This window comes from Barbatula barbatula (genome assembly GCF_947034865.1).
Source record: "Barbatula barbatula genome assembly, chromosome: 25".
Lineage (NCBI taxonomy): Eukaryota > Metazoa > Chordata > Actinopteri > Cypriniformes > Nemacheilidae > Barbatula > Barbatula barbatula.
This window is the reverse complement of record NC_136788.1, coordinates 14,410,058-14,427,173: the sequence shown is the minus strand read 5'-3', so window position 1 is coordinate 14,427,173 and position 17,116 is coordinate 14,410,058. Positions and strand designations below refer to the sequence as shown.

Sequence of the window (17,116 nt, the reverse complement as noted above, 5' to 3'; positions counted from 1 at the left end):
GCACTTAAAAGCGTGCAAAATTGTTTTATGCCCGAGATGAAATTATACAGGCAGGGTCATATTTTTCTGTACCGCTTTTACAGGCAAAATGTCTCTGTTTTATCTCTCGCTGCGTGTGAAATGTGAGGGAGTTTATTGTATTGCCAGGTTGTGACACCTTTTTATCTATGAAAACATATGAGGCAACTGTATGTCACTGAGATTGTGTTACATTTACTATATTCATATATCAAAATTGTCTTTATTGCAGAGATTATTCTCCTTTCACAGTATTGTGATGGTGCTTCACTCAGCTCAGGTGATTCCCAGACACACTATATTACATTTGCACATTAAGTTTGATCCTGTCACATAGCCTACCTCAAAATTCAGTCTATGGTTCTGCAGGCACCCAAGGATACACACTTGTGTTATTTCTGAATATTTCTGAATAAATAGCATTTTGTGCATAACACAATAGATGACTATTATCAGTATTTTTCTTTATGGTTGTGTGTTACAATAATTCACCTCATAAATGTTTACCTCAATTAATGACAGAATTTTCATTTTTAAGTGGAGTATCTCTTTAAAGTATTTTTAAATGCATCATCACTTATTATTCACAATACCTGTGGTAAAATTATGTTTTTATATTCTTTGATAAATTGATAATAAAACACTTTGCATTTCTTTATTGTGAAAATGATGTTCCTGAGATTTCTTCTTCCATTGTGTGAGAACATTAGTTATTGTTGCAATTACATTGTTTTGAAAATAATGACACAAATGACATTTTACTTGCCATGTGTATTTTAACTAATTAAAAGAAAATAAACCAAAACAATTAACAATGTCAATTACTTTTTCTCTTATTGTATGTGTTTATTTATAGCCTATATCAAGATGAAAACACAGGAAAAATATAATTAAATTTCATTCCTTTTATTTTAATAGACAAACACATTTGATTTTAAAAGGCAATTAATCAACATGAGGCACATCACTTCCTACATTAATTATCTACTTAACAATGCATTTCAGTTATTTCAATTAGTTTCATTTTATCTGAATATGAAAAACAATCACAAAATGGCATATATAAGCCATTTTCACCATGCATTGTGTAACAGCCAGCAACTTTTAAACAAACACATTTGTTAAACATGAGATTCAACAGGCAATTATACAACATCTCAATCGAAAAGTCTTCTGAGGAAGGATTTCTTGGCTGGGGTCATTTTCAGTGTGACCGGAGTCTTGCGGTGGGTCATCTTCAATGGCATTCTCTTCAAAGGCACCATCTGCCGTGGTGGCGTCATCTCCTGTTTGGGCAGGCCTCCGTGATCCTGGCAAAAGTACTTGCTGTTGTCTTGCGAGAGGCTTAGCAACAGGGTCTCAGGTAGATCCATGCACTGGGCATGAACCCAATGTCCACCTTCACCTCTGGAGCAGTAGATCATGGCAGGTCGAGTGAGTTCTGTTGAGTAATAAGGCTCCCAGATGTTGGGGTCTACCTGGCAGGTGAGACAGCATTTGATCCAATAACCTGTCTGAGACTCATCCTCTTCGTCTTCTTCGTTGTAGGTGTCACCTTCTCCATCGCTGCTGAACTCCATCTCATGAGGTTCCCGGCCAAAGTAGAGCTCCTCCGAGTCCTCCAAGGGTGCAGAGTCCTCCAACTCATTGGACTCCTGACTGCAACCCTGAATTGTTTCTTCTACATCTTGGAATTTCACCTGGTAGAAATGAAAGGCGTCTGGCGGAGATGGGTTTCCTTCTGAGGGAACGGCGATGAAGGCATTTCCTTTGCCCAAGCTTCCGCCGAACCAAGTACGGCTGTGGCTTATCTCGGTGGTCCACTGTGGTGGTTCACGTGGCTCCATGTGTACTCCGACATCATCAAGTCCAACGTATGTGCATTCCATTCGCTTTTGGGTCTCTGATTGGTACCCACCAATGATGATATACTCATGATAGCCAATAGGAGTGACTACAGCGCTGCTAATAGCCAGACCATCATTGAGAATGCTACAGGTCAGGATAGGGCTTCCTAAGAGAAGCTCAACACGGAGGCGGATAAGACGAGGGGGTCGACAATCAGAATTGAGAATTTGGCCGCCCAGGAAATAGACACAGTCCTCTCTTGCCAGGGCCACGTGAAACGCCTGGCCATCTGTAAGCTCAGGGAGGTTATGAGAGGACACGCAACCGAACTCCAGGTCAATAAGGAAGACTTGAGGTGGACAGTCCACCACGCTGTTCCAGTTCTGTGTGGTTCTCTCTGCGGGTGGCTTGTAGGATCTACCGCCAAATAAAACGCATGCAGTCTTTCCTCTGCTGCGGACTACGCTGATGGTGTGGCCATATCGAGCACTGGGGACATCTCCAACCAACTCCTTCTCTTTGCACTGCAAAGTGACCTTACGGTTGCATCCCCTGCTGTCCACGCTCAGCATGTAGAGACTTGAGGATAGTTCGTTGTTGGGCGTTCGTCCACCGTGAATGAGGTAACATTCAGGGCTGTCATTAGAAGGCTCGAAATGAGCTATTGCTGGGCATCGAAGGGGAGGGAGATAAGAGGAGGTGTTTGAGAAAGAAATGGGACGGAGCTTAAGTTGACCTTCTTTGATACGCACGCCAAAAATCCCCGTCGGACATGAGCGTTTTGGCCAGCCCTTTTGACCGAAGAGATAAACATCACCCTCCAGCTTGAGCAGAGAGCAGCCTGGTTGAACAAGGCCAGCAAAGTTTACAGCAGTCAGAGATTCTAAAGACATATCTTTTTGCAGGGACCTGTGTAAAAAATATATAAAGCAGAAATTCCTTGTTTTATTAATACACACACATCAATATTTATTAAGTAGAATGTTGTGATACTTTTTTATTAAATAAGTAAATAACGGATTTAAAGTATGTATATAAAGTAATCATGTATAATAAAGTAATGGTTTACGAAACCACGGAACAATTTTGCCATCCTTGTTTCCATAAAAGAGTCATTCGTCCCTACAGCACAAGAGTTGTAGTTTTTATCTATCCCGTTTTCCTTAAATGCTTTCGTACGATTGTCACTTAAAGACTACAGTACCCAGCATTCAGCGCGTCAACTGGTTACTCTCGCTCTACGTTTAAATGGTAAGTCTGAGACCTTCTGTTTATCGGAACGCACATTTCTTAATAGTTCGTAACCAATTTACTATCAGACGTTATCGTTTCCTAGTTTTAAAAACATAGACGTGTTAAGGTAATAAAACACGCGAGAGAATTTGTAATTAACTAGCTGACTTATTGCGTCGACTGTCAACACGACCGACATTAACAATGATGAATCATTGAAAATATATTCAATTAATCCGTATAAAATTAATATAACATATATTTCACATTCACAATACATTCATGTATTTTTTCACTGCACTCCACGTGACACCACGTTGACTGCAAAATAAGTGTTGCTCAAATTTTGAATAATAAAACCCTAATAACTTAATCTGGATATTTCTTACCTCCCGTGCAATGCAGTCCTAGAGAGCTGTATGGTGCTGGTGCCTTTAATATCGTTTATTTTATGAAAAGAAATGGTTTAGCGATGGTCTGGGGCTCAGTGTTTGTGAAGGTTGACTGGTTCATCTTGAGGTTAACTGCCTGTAACTGATGTTTTCAACAGGTGGCTGAACACATCACAAAGTTTAAATGAAAACAAGCACAATTTCAGTACATCATAGGTTGGTGTATTAATGTGCACTTCAGTAGTCCAGCCTATTGGCCCCCAAATAGATTTATGAACTATTTTATACTGTACATGAACATGGAAATTTGCCTGTATGTAGTGGGTTGTTAGTGTATGAACATGGATTATTCAGGATCTTGCAGGTGGGATGAAAATAAATGATGTACTGCATCAGTTTGTGTTGTATAAAAATGCTTTAGAAATATGCATAATATTTCAACTTGAGTCATTACAAAATTATGATTCACACATTTAAAATTTTTTTATTTATTTATTTATGTCCAATAGGACATAAAATGCAGAACAACTATGCCCGTTTCAATTTGTATTAAGATCTTAATTGATTCTTATTTGTTCCCATTACAAAACCTTTATGATTATTCCAAATAATTATATAGAAATTCAGTTCTTGCTCATCGTTTCTTTTTTTTATAGTCGCACAGATGCTTTCAAATTCTTTAAGGAGAACAGCCTGCAACATGCATGACAAAACATGCTCTTCACGATGCGTCTGTAAGGGTATATTTATTATTATCTCACCGCTTAATATGTTGTTGAAATATTTTCCCTTGGTATTTAAGTGTTGTGCCACTGAATGATTTACTGTAATTACACCAAATACCGAATGTGAGTCCCACATCAGATTTTGGCAGGGGGGCGTATGGATCCATAAAGATACTCCTTATTTCCCGTAGCCCTTTTTTTTGCATTAACCGTTTCTGCTTGGCGGCTCCTTAAAGGAAAGAAAAATTAGAAGACTGCCGATGAAAGAAGAAAGAGAGAGAGGATTGGGGGAACATCTGTGTGTGCTTCATTAGCATAATGTTTTTATGTTTTGGGGGTTGTGTAAAGGTGTGTGTGTGCGTAAGTGTGTATGAGTTTTTATGCAGTTGCCTATTTGCTTTGAAGGCCAAGAGATTGTGTGTGTGCGCCAGGCGACGAAAGCGGGTGCAAAACAAAGAGCTGTAACCACGAGCGCCTGGAAGAACATTGAAAAACATAAACAGCGGAGCACCTGTGTTTGTGAGCCGGTGCTGTGAAAGAGGAGGCTCTTCGTCTCCCCTGAGGCGCAGCAGACAATAAAGAATTCCACTGGTGTCTTCCAGCACTGTGGAGAGCTTTATTCTTCCATTCAAGCGCACTTGATGACAACGCTCACATATTTACAAATGGGGTAAAATAAACCTGTTGAGTCCAGGAGGAGATTGGCGTTCGACTGTGGCAAATAAATGTCGCTCATTACCAGGTTTGCAGCGGAGAGAGACAAAGACACCTTTAAACACGGGCACACAAACGTGACTGTGACCTGGAAAGATGTTGTGCGTTTTCAATGTAGACGGCATGGCTGGTGTCCAAATTATTTGAAGGCCTTATTTTTTGTCTTTGAATTTTTCAGGGGGCCTTTAATCAACATGAAATAAATACTAATACATGCATTGTCACCTAAAAGAAACCGGGCAGTCTGATATAATTATTTGAGAAGAAAGTAATCTGAATTGTTTTCAGTTTAAAATGGGGGATTGCATTGTGGGATACCATGTTTCTAGCAGTGTATACAGGTGTTCTCAGCCATCGAGGTGACTACAAGTGCATAAACAGTGTATTACAGAAAACGTACAAAGTATGCCATTACGAACATAGAGAGAGAGAGGGAGTGAAAGAAGAAGGCCAGTGATACAGCTGACGCCCTGGGCCATGCGAGGATTCACGCTGTATCATTGATGGAACGGAGTAATTAGACTCTGGTGTAGCACCTGTTTCAGTACCCGCTAATGTTGTGCCACCTGAAGATGGTACTCCCCGGGGTGGAGCCGTGATAAATGACACGGCGACAGATCGGAGGTTCTGACGATCATCGTCGCCATTCTTCATTATTTTTTAATGTCACCGCAATCACTGTCCGCCCCCTCTCCAGCCGCCATTGATTGTAATGAAGCTGAACTTCAGAGTGATAATTTGATTCCAATCAGGGCTAATGCAGCTATAACGTGGGATACCGGGTTGAGAACTGCAGCATTGCAGAAATCTATGTTCACTTTTTAGATAGATTATGCTATAATAGATTTCGTATTGGTTTATTTTCTTTGTTTGTTTGAAAACAGTTTAGATGGACACAACGCTCTTAGTGGTAGCTATAAGCACAGTCAATTAGAGCATTAAATACAAATATGTATATTGTAATATATTTTCTAGTTTTCTTTTCTTTTTAGTTATTAATTTTGGAATCGGATGTTTTTATAGTTTAAAATTTAAACCCAAAAATAGAACAATGTTTTAAATTAAATTAGCTGTTGTGTATCGTGCTTAAAGAAAACAAACAAAACAAAGTTTTAATTCCAACTTGGAAATATGTGTTGTTTCTTTAAATATATTGAAACCTTTTGTATTGTTTAATTTCAATTAGACTATTGTATAATTTAAATTTGTGAATTTATATTATGAGGTGGATAATTTGTATGAATTTGTATAAAGTGTTAAAATAGTTACAAGTACAGGCTGAGACATTCAACTTAGTTCACGTTATTTTCTGTAGCACTTTTCACAAAATTAGCATCATTCATTTAATTCAATTCAGTTTTAATCATAGCGTCTTTCACTTCATTAGTAAAATTCATTAAAATGTATTTGATTTACTTGATTACATTTTCTATAGCGCTTTTTCTAAAGCTGCTGTTATACTTTCAGACAATCCCAGACACTAACAATGACATTCTTCATCTGTTTTATTGTGAATATAAACAGATTTGACAGGATGCAAGGTTTGTTTCAAGGTTCAGATCTGGATGACCATGACCCAGCCATTACTGAAGCTCTTGAGCAGTTCTGCAGCGCCCCCGAGCAAACGTACGAGCAGTTCCTGTCCACCTTCACTTATCTGACCCCAGGTGAGCCGTACCGAATGCCTCACATGAACTCCTTCCTCCGATACATCCTCACACCTCTACCCGTAACCTTTACTGTCCATTCTGTTTCCAGAGAACGTGAAGGATCCACGTTTTACTGACCCCAGAAGACACAGAGACTCGTCCCACAGTGAGATAGACAGCCGAGAGGAACAGAGAGAAGATGGAGTGTCAGAGATAGAGGAGAACACGTTCCACAGCCGCCGCTCACCGACTGCTGATCTGGAAGAGGTCAGTGCATTATAGATCTGAGCCTTATAAATGTGAACCTTATAGATATGAACTGACAGCCCGTTCTTATCAGGCACATTTTTTCTATTTCAATTCAAGTCCAGTTTTTTGCATTAGACCTTGGTCTGTTTATCACAAACCCACCCCTCACACACACACACACAAATCTGTGTAATGTTCGTCATTTTGTTCTCTGTCTGTCTGTTTATTTTTGTCCTTTTGCAGGCAAACATCAATTTTACTATAATATGGAGGTTAAAATCCTTAACACTAAATTTAATGATCTACGGGGAGGATGTGCTACTCATTTTCTAAAACATAGTTTTTAGCGTATCTAGAAATCAGAATTGAAGTGGGCCTGTTAGCAACCACTCACACAACCATAGCAACCACCTAGCAATGCCTTAGCAACCCCCCAGAATACTCTAGCGACCCCAAGTAACCCCTCAGAGCAAAACACTCACATTTCTTTACAATGCAGCTCGTGGCAAAGCCCTAGCAACAACCTGGTGACCGTCTAGATCACCCTGGCAACCCCATAGCAACAGTCTAGCATCCTAATGGTGCTGGCAAGCACCTCTCAAATTTTCCTCTGAAAATGTAAATGGATGCTCTATCATTGTTTTTCCCCCATTTTCAATTTTCCGCTCTCTCGGGTTTGGATGGCTTCATCGAGACGTGTGTTTTGTTATCCGTCCGCATGTCAGCGTGTGAACGCGCTTAAGTCTTCTGCCTGTCTTGCGTATTGATCTCAGCGGGTCTCTGGCGAGCCGCAACGCCGGTTACTGTCAATAACACAAAACAAATCGGCCAACAGCACCGGTCAATACTAAAAGAGCTTCTGCCATATTTAGATCCCGCACCACCGGGAGAGAAAAACAGTCGTATTGATCGCAGTGTCGTTTTGATGGTAATCACGCTAGTTCAAGTGGGTGCCGTCATTTTTGAGCATCATTAGTTGAAATGAGATAGAGAGGGTGAGGTTATGAGTCCGTGTTTGTCTTGTAGACAAGTCTTTGTTATGCTGGATGCCGGTTGTGTGGGAGGAAGACTGGGTGGTGCCGGCAGGCCCAAATCCAGACATGTCTGTGAAGATAAAACATAAAACACATAGACATCAGATAGAGCGGAAATGTGATAGCAGACCAGCAAGTGGGGGTTTAAAAACTACAAAGAAAGTCTTCATGTAAGTTTGAGATGTATTTGTTGTAGAAAATAACAAATTTTTAGGTAAATTGTCTATATTTTGTATCAATATATTTATGTATAAGGACTGTCAGAAAATCTGATTTTGTGTACATGATTAGTGTAGCCATAAGAATTCTAAATATTATTGATGTATGCATTGGGAAAAATTTTATTTTAATTTTGCAAATTTTTTATCGATATATTGTGACTCACTTGTTATTTTGTTGAAGGCATAAATGTAATATTTGAATCTGCTATTTTCGACAATAAAAATTGGATTTGCATGTTTTTTGCTCTTTTTCCATGGCTGGCAGTTTGATAATTATTTCAAACGGGTGAAGAAGAAACCACTGATGCCACAGGTGTTCATTTTTCTCAAAGTCATTAAATGCTTTGGTTATGTACAGTGCATTGCTGAGCTTTGTCATTTCCCATAAGCTTTGTCTGATTTTGGTTTGAAAAGGCTTTAAAAATTAGATTTGATCCTGCAACTCACAGATTTACATTTTGAAATCGCCTGCTTGTATATATAAAAAATGTATATTTGTAAGGAGTGCAAGAGCTCACTGGACGTTTTAGTGAATATCATACACACACATTTTTTGTAATTAAGGGTGTCATTCGGCTTGATTTACATACATTACCATTTATTACTACTTGTTTTTATATATACAAGCAGGCGATTTCAAAATGTAAATCTGTGAGTTGCAGGATCAAATCTAAAAAACTACTTGTAAGTCGCTTTGGATAAAAGCGTCTGCCAAATGAATAAATGTAAATGTAAATGTTATTATGCATATTCAATGAATGCTAATTCTAACCCACTACTTCGTCAATAGAGCCGGGGGCAAACGCTAGCAGTGCTTCTTTCTTCTGCTCCAGAGAGCCTCATTTAAACTCAAATGACCATTTTAACACAAAAATAAACAAAGGGAGGGCCTTCCCATTTTCTTGTGTATTTTCAGGAATCTTTAGGTTGACTTTATTAATAATGGACTAGACGTATGTCTCTGTGAAGTATTTTTTCATGATTTATGGGGCGAGAGGCATGCGAAAGTCATTAGGTGTCGTATTTAGAATGCCAGTCAAACCAGCCGAGGTGGATGGTGAACTTTAGCGTAATTAGCATGAATAATCACGCCACTGCTGGGCTTTGCAAATAAGGAGGGAGTAAGAAAGCGAGTGCATAACTTGCCTATACGTCTGGGTTTAATGACCGTCCAGGCGACTCTTCACAGGGTCGAGGGGAAGGTGGAGTGAAGGCGGCCGCGGTCAAACCCGATCAAGGGCCGCCGTCTAATAGCTGAGTACCTGCGGATTTAATAGAACGCACCAGTCAAGGGGTTTATGGGGTGGCGTAATGGCAAAAGCCTTCAGATTCATTAGTGGTGTAAATCCCCCTTTCTGTGCTTAGAGAGCTGCTTAATGATCTTGTTTTTGATAGAACATTGTTTTGTTTTCCGCCCTGAAAGGTGCTGGTGATGGGGGATGGTTTCTGCGGAGGTGTGCAAATCCACAGGTCGGCTTGACTACACACACACACAAGCTCGGGAACGCTTGTATGCCCCAGATGCCTGGTCCTTACTTAGCAGCTGAAAGGATAAATTTCACCGTGATGCTAATTGGCTGTTTAATTAAGATCAGCATCAGATGTCTCTCTCAAACACACACAGTAAAGCACAAAAAAAATTTTGTTTTTTGATATGCTATGATAACACTTTACGATAAGTTTGTATTTGTTATCAGTAAATCAATGAACTGATAATGTTTAAAAGTTTTTAGCATGCATTAATCCTTGATAATATTTGTTAATGTCAATGTCATTATTCCCGTTAGTTCACTGTGCGTTAACTAATGGTAACAGATTTGATTTTAAAATGTACTAGTAAATGCTTAAATTAACACGAACAAAGATTTATAAATGCAGGTATATTGTTAGTTCTAATGCATTAACTAATGCGAACTAATACAAGCTTATTGTAAAGTGTTACTTCAGATTTTGAAGGTTATTAGAAACGAGTTAATAGTTTTTTAGTCTTTTTTATAGCGAAGTGTTGACAGGAAAGTAGGAGATGATGGGTGTCGTGGGCTCAGGACATGACCTGAAACGGTCTTGAGTTCGGGTCCCGCCAGTGAGAGGTTTTTGAAACTTGACGGCTGTACAATCTTAAACATAAAGGTGCAAAACAATGTCAAATAAAAAAAAAATTTCTTCACAAAATGTTGTGGAACATGCAGAAGGAAAGAGCTTTTAAGAATTTAAAAATGCTAGACTCATACAATGAGAATAAATTCACTATTGAGCTTTAATACAAATAATTGGTATTTCTTGAAAGTCATTACTTCTTGACATGATGGTGTGTTGGATTTAAATCGGGTGAACTGTTCCTTTAAGAATGCATTTTATGGTGGTATATGTAGGGGAATATAATTTTTAAACCCTTTTTTTCCATATATTTTCTGAATACTAGTAATCTTCTACTGTAAATTTTGTTAATTTAAAACATTAAAAATTGTATAAAGGTTTGTGTAAGGGTTAGGTTTAGGTGTAGGGTGACGGGATAGAATATATAGCGTGTACAGTTTAAACATTTTCAAATCTGTCTGTGTCTGCGCGCATGTGTGAAAATGAGAGAAGAAATCTTTTAAAGGTATGAACATGTGTTCTCTTAGTTGTTGCAGCAAAGCATTCATAAAAACTATTAAATATAATCTCTTTGAAATGCTGTTCAGCAGATTGACCTTGTGGTTTAGTCTTGAAACAATGTGGGTATGTGGGTGTTTTCAAAGGAACAATGGTGAAAATTCTGTCATCATTTTCTCACTTTTTTGCTGTTCAACCCCATATTATCTCCTGTCTTTTATTAGTAATGCAGCGCGTTTCATAATCAAACATATTGTACATGCAGTAGGCGCATATGACAAGCAAATATGAGTCATTCACTTTCAAGGTACGTTTACATGCACCTGACATCTCATTTTACGGTACATGGATGAAAGAAGATAAGCTTGGAATGACTTGGTGCAGAGTAAATAATAGCGCACGTTCCTTTAACGTTCCATTTAGCCAGTCAATGTTGCTTTGAACTGTATTGAGCTGTGGTTCCTTTATGAGAATGAGTGTCGTCACTCGCTGATGTGTAGGTTATATTCAACGTAGATGTTTAGGGTTATACAAACATCCGGCTCACAGATGTCTGACTAAATATTAACCCTATAAATCTTGCCGCTTATATACGTCTGTGTCTTTTTTTGTGACGATAGAAACATGTGCACTGTACAATGTAGAGCAGAAAACACAAACTGAGAATCAGATACACGCACCGGATGACTGGTACTTGGCATTTTCTTATTTGACAACACCTGTAGCTCGAAACCGTTGTGCTGGCTCGCAAATATTCCATCCAAGAACAGTTCGCCAGGCCATCTTGAGACGTAATTGCTCATGGCGAGACTGGCCAAAGCTTACGGAGTAAAATCGTTGTCAAGAGGGTCGGAGGTGTCTTTTATTTTGGCACTGAATGAGGAGGAGGAAGAATTGGCTGTTTCAAGGGTAATTATTGTGGATGTAAATGTATGAAGCACCAGTTTCGGTCACACTTCAGTATAGGGGGCAATTCTTGACTTTTTCCTCAATAAACTCTTCATGTGTTGCTTATTTATAGTTAATAAGGTAGTTGTTAGGTTTATTGGGTGGGATTAGAATATGTGCTTTCTAAGTACTAATAAACAGCCAATATGCCAATAACAGACATGATACTAACAACTAGTTAATTGTGAGACTTGCCCCCTATACTGAAGTGTTACCCCCAGTTTATAGTCAAATCTGGTCTGATCAGTCCTGACAGACTATTTAGCTCAATTAAGCCAAATGAATTACATCTGATCCAGTTGTAAGAGCGTCACCACTATGCAAAAAGATTAAAGGGATAGTTCAACCAAAAATGAAAATCCTGTCATCATTTACACACACTTCATACCTGTATAAATTACCTTGTTCTGATGAACAGAGAGAAATATATTTTTAAGTATGATAGTTATTTTCAGTTCCGGGACATCATAAGACTCCAATAGTAGGAACATTTTATGTTTGTCGGAGGTGCCCGAGAACTCTTTGTTTTCCTAAATGTGTTCAACAGAACAAGAAATACAATATCTTTTTCTTACTATGGTACTGGAATATGAGATAGTGAACTATTTTGAAAAAAAATCGCATTGACTTATATTGACTAAATTGTCCAAGAAATGAAATAGGTCAATTTTAATGTTGTGATAAAGCAAACATGTATGCAGAGTTTAAAATGCGTATCATAAAAGACCAAATGATGCGCATTTGTGTGGGAGTCGAAATCAAATCTCATTTTAATTGTTGTTATTTTTCAACTAGCTAGGCTCAAGTGCTTTCATTTTCTGACTCAACGGCTCATGTCGACCTGTTGTGTAACTCTTTCCCTGAACTTTTGACAAACCTCGGAAAGTAATTAATTTCCCATTGCTTCAGCTTCTCGCCGTGTTTTATTCACGGGAACATATAGTTTCAGGGAACAACCTCGTCCACATAAAAGCCTAAAACACATTGGTCTTTGAAAATAATTCATCCCGGTTTTCTTCGCTTGATAATTTATTTTGACATTTAAGAGTAGGTCCGAATATAGCTTGAAAGAACTTTGTTCTTTGGAACCTGTAGCCATTTTGTTCTTTGGAACCTGTAGCCCAGAGTTTCTGACGCGTCGAGAAATAGTTCTCTTCCACACATTTACCTGTTTTAAAATATCAAGAGAGAAAGTGTGCATATTTTAGCTGTCCTTTGTCTCGGCGGCCACGCATTTTAATATCTGCTTCTGTCATGGTCGAAGTAATTGGTGGATGGGGGTTTGAAACAAGTCACAGAAGAGATTAGACCTTTTCAGGAAACTGCGAGAGGGCTGTTACTGTTTTAAGGTGATTGTGAAAATATATAGCCGACACAGGCTTGAATTAATACCACTGCAATTTAAAGCCGTTACGGAGGCGTTTATGCTTTTAGGGGAAATAACTAAAGTTCAGGCTCGTGCTATTCTCGGCATATAGATTTTTGCAGAAGTGTATAAAGTGCAAGAAGACATCTTTATTCATCTGTGTCTAGTTACATTCATATCTTTCCAAATCTATTTGCCGTTTTGTACTTTTTTGTTAAACACTTAGAATCTTGAAGACTCTAAAAGGAATCTTAAAGTTCATGTTAAGAATGCAAAAGTTGTCGTTTTAAAACTGTGATTTTCTTTCTTCTGCAAGACACAAAAGAAGATATTTAGAAAAATGTCAGTTCCCATTGACTTCTATTGTACTGACACAAACCAATTCAAGTCAATACATTTACATTTAGTCATTTAGCAGACGCTTTTATCCAAAGCGACTGACAAAGAGATCGGGGAGCAATAAGCAATATGTCATACAGGAGCAATAGTACTATAGGTGCTAATACAAAGTTACTAGTTTCAACAAAAGCCAGACCACTACCTGTTGAGAGAAAGAGAGAGGATTAGTGTACGTTTTCTTTTTTTTCTCTTTCATTTGTCAATGCCGGTGTGTTTACATGTTCTGCAAAAGAAAAAGTCATACACGTTTGAAATGACAAGAGAAATTACATCATTTTGAAGATGAACTATTGCTTTAATGCATCTTTTCATAACAACAGGTGGTGAAGCTCTATAAAGCACAATAGATTTATGATCCATAGCACACATGTATAATTTTGAGACGTCGTTTCTTACTGTCAAATCATTCATGCAAATCATTAGTCAGCTCTCAAATTAAATTGACATCTGTGCCGAATATACAGTAGAGTATGTTCAATGTGTCTTTAAAGCTGTGTAAAAAAATCTCAAACATAACAACACAAGTGTGAGTAAATAATGACAGACGATTTAAAACTGTGGTCTCAATATGTGGTCAAATAATTGTTTTATTCACCAAAAAAGCAAAGCTTTTATTTGCAAAATCTCCTCAGCCTGCCTGTTGCGAAGCATTAGCGAAGCAATGAAACAAGCTTTTGGAGCATCGCAGACCCTCCAATGACACTTTGCGAAAGCTCTGCATCTGTTCAAAACTCATTTTAGTTTTGCTCAGACCTTCGGTTGAAAAATCAACCAATTGCTATCGTGTGTGCTCAAAGCTTTTTCCAGAGAGGGTTTTGAGTTGCCCTACCAGGTGGATGGTCCTCTTTGCCAGGTGGGGGTCCCTTTGTGGTGGATTTGGCATCGTAGATCACGACCGCGACTCTTTCAGTTAGAGAAACCAGAGAGATAGCGAGCGAGATAAAGAGGGCAACCCCGATCTCTCCCCCGCATTGAGAGCCAGGTGTGGGTGTGTGAGAAAAACTGCACCAACAGTCTCTTTCAGGTGTTAAAGTTGAACAGAATCATTGAGAAGGTTATAAAGATTGTCAAACGCTTGCCATGTCTCAGGCCGGCTGCCCGAACTCTTATTTTGGCCTGTTTGACATCCTAAAAAATGCAGAACTCAACATGTCACTATAGCTCATTAATAGGCTGTTTAATATTTCAGGATTCATTAATTCTATTAAGGATTTATCAAGGACAAGTTCCTCGGCACAATGAGGAACCCAGTCAAATTAAAGGGGAAAATAAAGTTTTTTTTGGAGATCGGGGCAGCTTGCTAGATGGAAAAAGGAATTGGTTTCAAAAGGCTGAGAATTGATATTATAGACTTGAGTTTTGAGTTTGTTTGATCTGACTTTTTGCATTATTTGCATGATTAAAAATAGGGCTCCCGTGGACATGTAAAACCTATACTGAAAACATTAGCATTTAACTTTTTTTTGTGTTCATTTGCACTACTTTTGCAACATAAAAAAAACTGTGTGCAAGAATCATGCAAGTAAAAAAAAGTAAATTCTACTAGTTTTTTCCAGTGTAGAGAATATTTAGGAATTAGGGTTTCCAGGCCTTCAAAGCATCTGAAATATTATATTTATTTAAAATATAGTAATATGAATAATGTAGTATGGATATATGGATATAGTGCTATCTTTAAAAAGTACTTTTTGTATCTTTTAAACACAGTGGGTTTTGGTGTGACATTTTTCAGTCAAAACTTGACATATCAATTCTCAGAGAATGTATTTTTAACCAATATTTTGAACTATCTTTTTATATTTTACTAAACCCCTCACGATAGAGTCTAGACATAAAAACATTCAGTCTATGCAGAAGTTTTCTATTTTAAAATAAAAAATTCACATGTTGTGATGTGACACAAAAGTACACTCATAGGATTTCTGTACAGTAAACCGTTCAAACCAGAAGCAATAATATCCAAGAAATGGAGAAGGGGTGGTTTTTTCAGAACACAAAATTTCTATATTTGAATTTTGCCCATTTATAAGGAATGTGGAGCATTGTGTATGTGACAGGTCACTTAATGTATGGAGTATGGACAACTAAGATCAAACTAAAATATAAAAACATGTTTTCAAAACCTTGGAACTTCATATTGGTTTTTAAACCATCAAATATTGACATCCATACTACAGGAATAATGAAAACCTTTGGTTAAATGTCATTTTTACGCTTGACACTTGCTTGGAATTGCCCATATATATTCATTTTTATTTAAGCAGTTGGTTAAAATGTGTCCCCTTTGTTTTTGTGCCGGAAAATATGGTTTCGATTCTATCATATTACAGTTTTATATTGACTCTCTGAGATGGTTTCAGGTTGGTTGGCAACTTTTGCAGTACTTGTAGTGCATCTAATCACATATCAAAAGAGCAAATTGACTGTACAGTAGTTAAATTATGAGCAGCATCTGCAACACTGTTATTTTTAACATGGGTGAGAGGAAGCAATTATGATTTTACCTTTCACGACCCTTGTGAATTTATTTTCCCGAATCATTAAGCATATGCTAATTTACAAGCTGGTGTAGTCATTCCTATCACAAGCAGCGTCCAGTCATTTTACCTGTTGCTTTAATTGAACATGTCAATCATTTCTAAATTGCTGGAGGAAATCGGAGTAAGAAGGCATAATGCACGTCCGAATTTTCTTTCTTTTCATAATTTAATTTTGTCAAGAGTAGTTGTGTTCTGATCACAGCTGTCATTTGAGAAATACACTGGCAGCAGTGTGTGCATGTGCGTGCTTGCTTTATGTCAGAAAATACGCAGCTTTTCTCTCCTGATGGTGTCACTATTGTGTTGCTGGTTGCTCTCATGGCGGTTTTTGTCCAACTTCCAAATGCATCATCTGCAATGTTGAGCTCAGGCAAAAATCCCACAGTCACAAACACACATTGCATATTTCCATAAATCAACATACAGAAAATGTACAATTATTTTTTTCTATCGTTTGCTAAAATTACCAGTGAATTAAAATTTCCAATGCAATTTTTGGTCCGTCGGTTTCTCTCCCTGTTGAAAATCGACCATCCAGACCTAACCAGGTCAGTACAGAGCGCTCTCAAATTTGTGCCACCCGACAAATACATATACAGTATAAATGCTTCCTCTGGGGCCTTGACTGCCGTTCAGCACCCTTGATGAATCGTACCGTTGCAGAACATGTGAAGTACGCCTGGAGAAAATCTGCTGGCGGAGGCTTATTCGACTGAAATTTCTCTCTTATAACACGCCGGCTAGTGGGCAGCCCGGTAGCACTGCTGGAACATTAATTCAGACGGATGTAGACACCAAAGATTCAATTCCCTCCCATTTTCTGTCTCATTCTTCTGCAGAGTTGAAGGATGGAGGGCCTGCCGGGCACAGACGCTGCTCTGGCTCAACACGAACTGGATTAAATCATGTTTTTTATTCAAATTATTTACACACGTAAGACTGACGGTTATAAACAAGTGCAAGTGTGAACTCAACAGCATTTGTCAGACAGTAATTCCAAATCATATGTACAGTTGTTTTATTTGTAGGTTGCCTGTGCTAGTATGTGTGCTAGAAGGATGCTAGAAAGGAGTAGTTCACCCAAAAATAAACAAGTCATCATTTACTCATTCTCTGTCATTAAAAAACCTGTATGACTTTCTTTAGCAAAACACAAAACAAGATATTTTGAAGAATGATGGGAAC

General features: G+C 38.2%; 2 protein-coding genes across 2 annotated transcripts; one reads left to right on the top strand and one right to left on the bottom strand.

The window, feature by feature from the left end:
- Positions 1-911: 911 nt before the first annotated feature.
- On the bottom strand, positions 912-3,647 carry rag2 (recombination activating gene 2). The gene is made up of 2 exons (XM_079449787.1): positions 3,489-3,647; positions 912-2,775 (listed from the first exon to the last, which is right to left on the bottom strand). Exon 2 carries the CDS (start codon positions 2,757-2,759, stop codon positions 1,176-1,178), a length of 1,584 nt encoding a protein of 527 aa, XP_079305913.1. The 5' UTR covers positions 2,760-2,775; positions 3,489-3,647; the 3' UTR covers positions 912-1,175.
- On the top strand, positions 3,060-10,765 carry iftap (intraflagellar transport associated protein). The gene is made up of 4 exons (XM_079449788.1): positions 3,060-3,117; positions 6,455-6,597; positions 6,689-6,846; positions 9,507-10,765. The coding sequence occupies exons 2-4, from the start codon at positions 6,465-6,467 to the stop codon at positions 9,561-9,563; spliced, it is 348 nt and encodes a 115-aa protein (XP_079305914.1). The 5' UTR covers positions 3,060-3,117; positions 6,455-6,464; the 3' UTR covers positions 9,564-10,765.
- Positions 10,766-17,116: the final 6,351 nt, after the last annotated feature.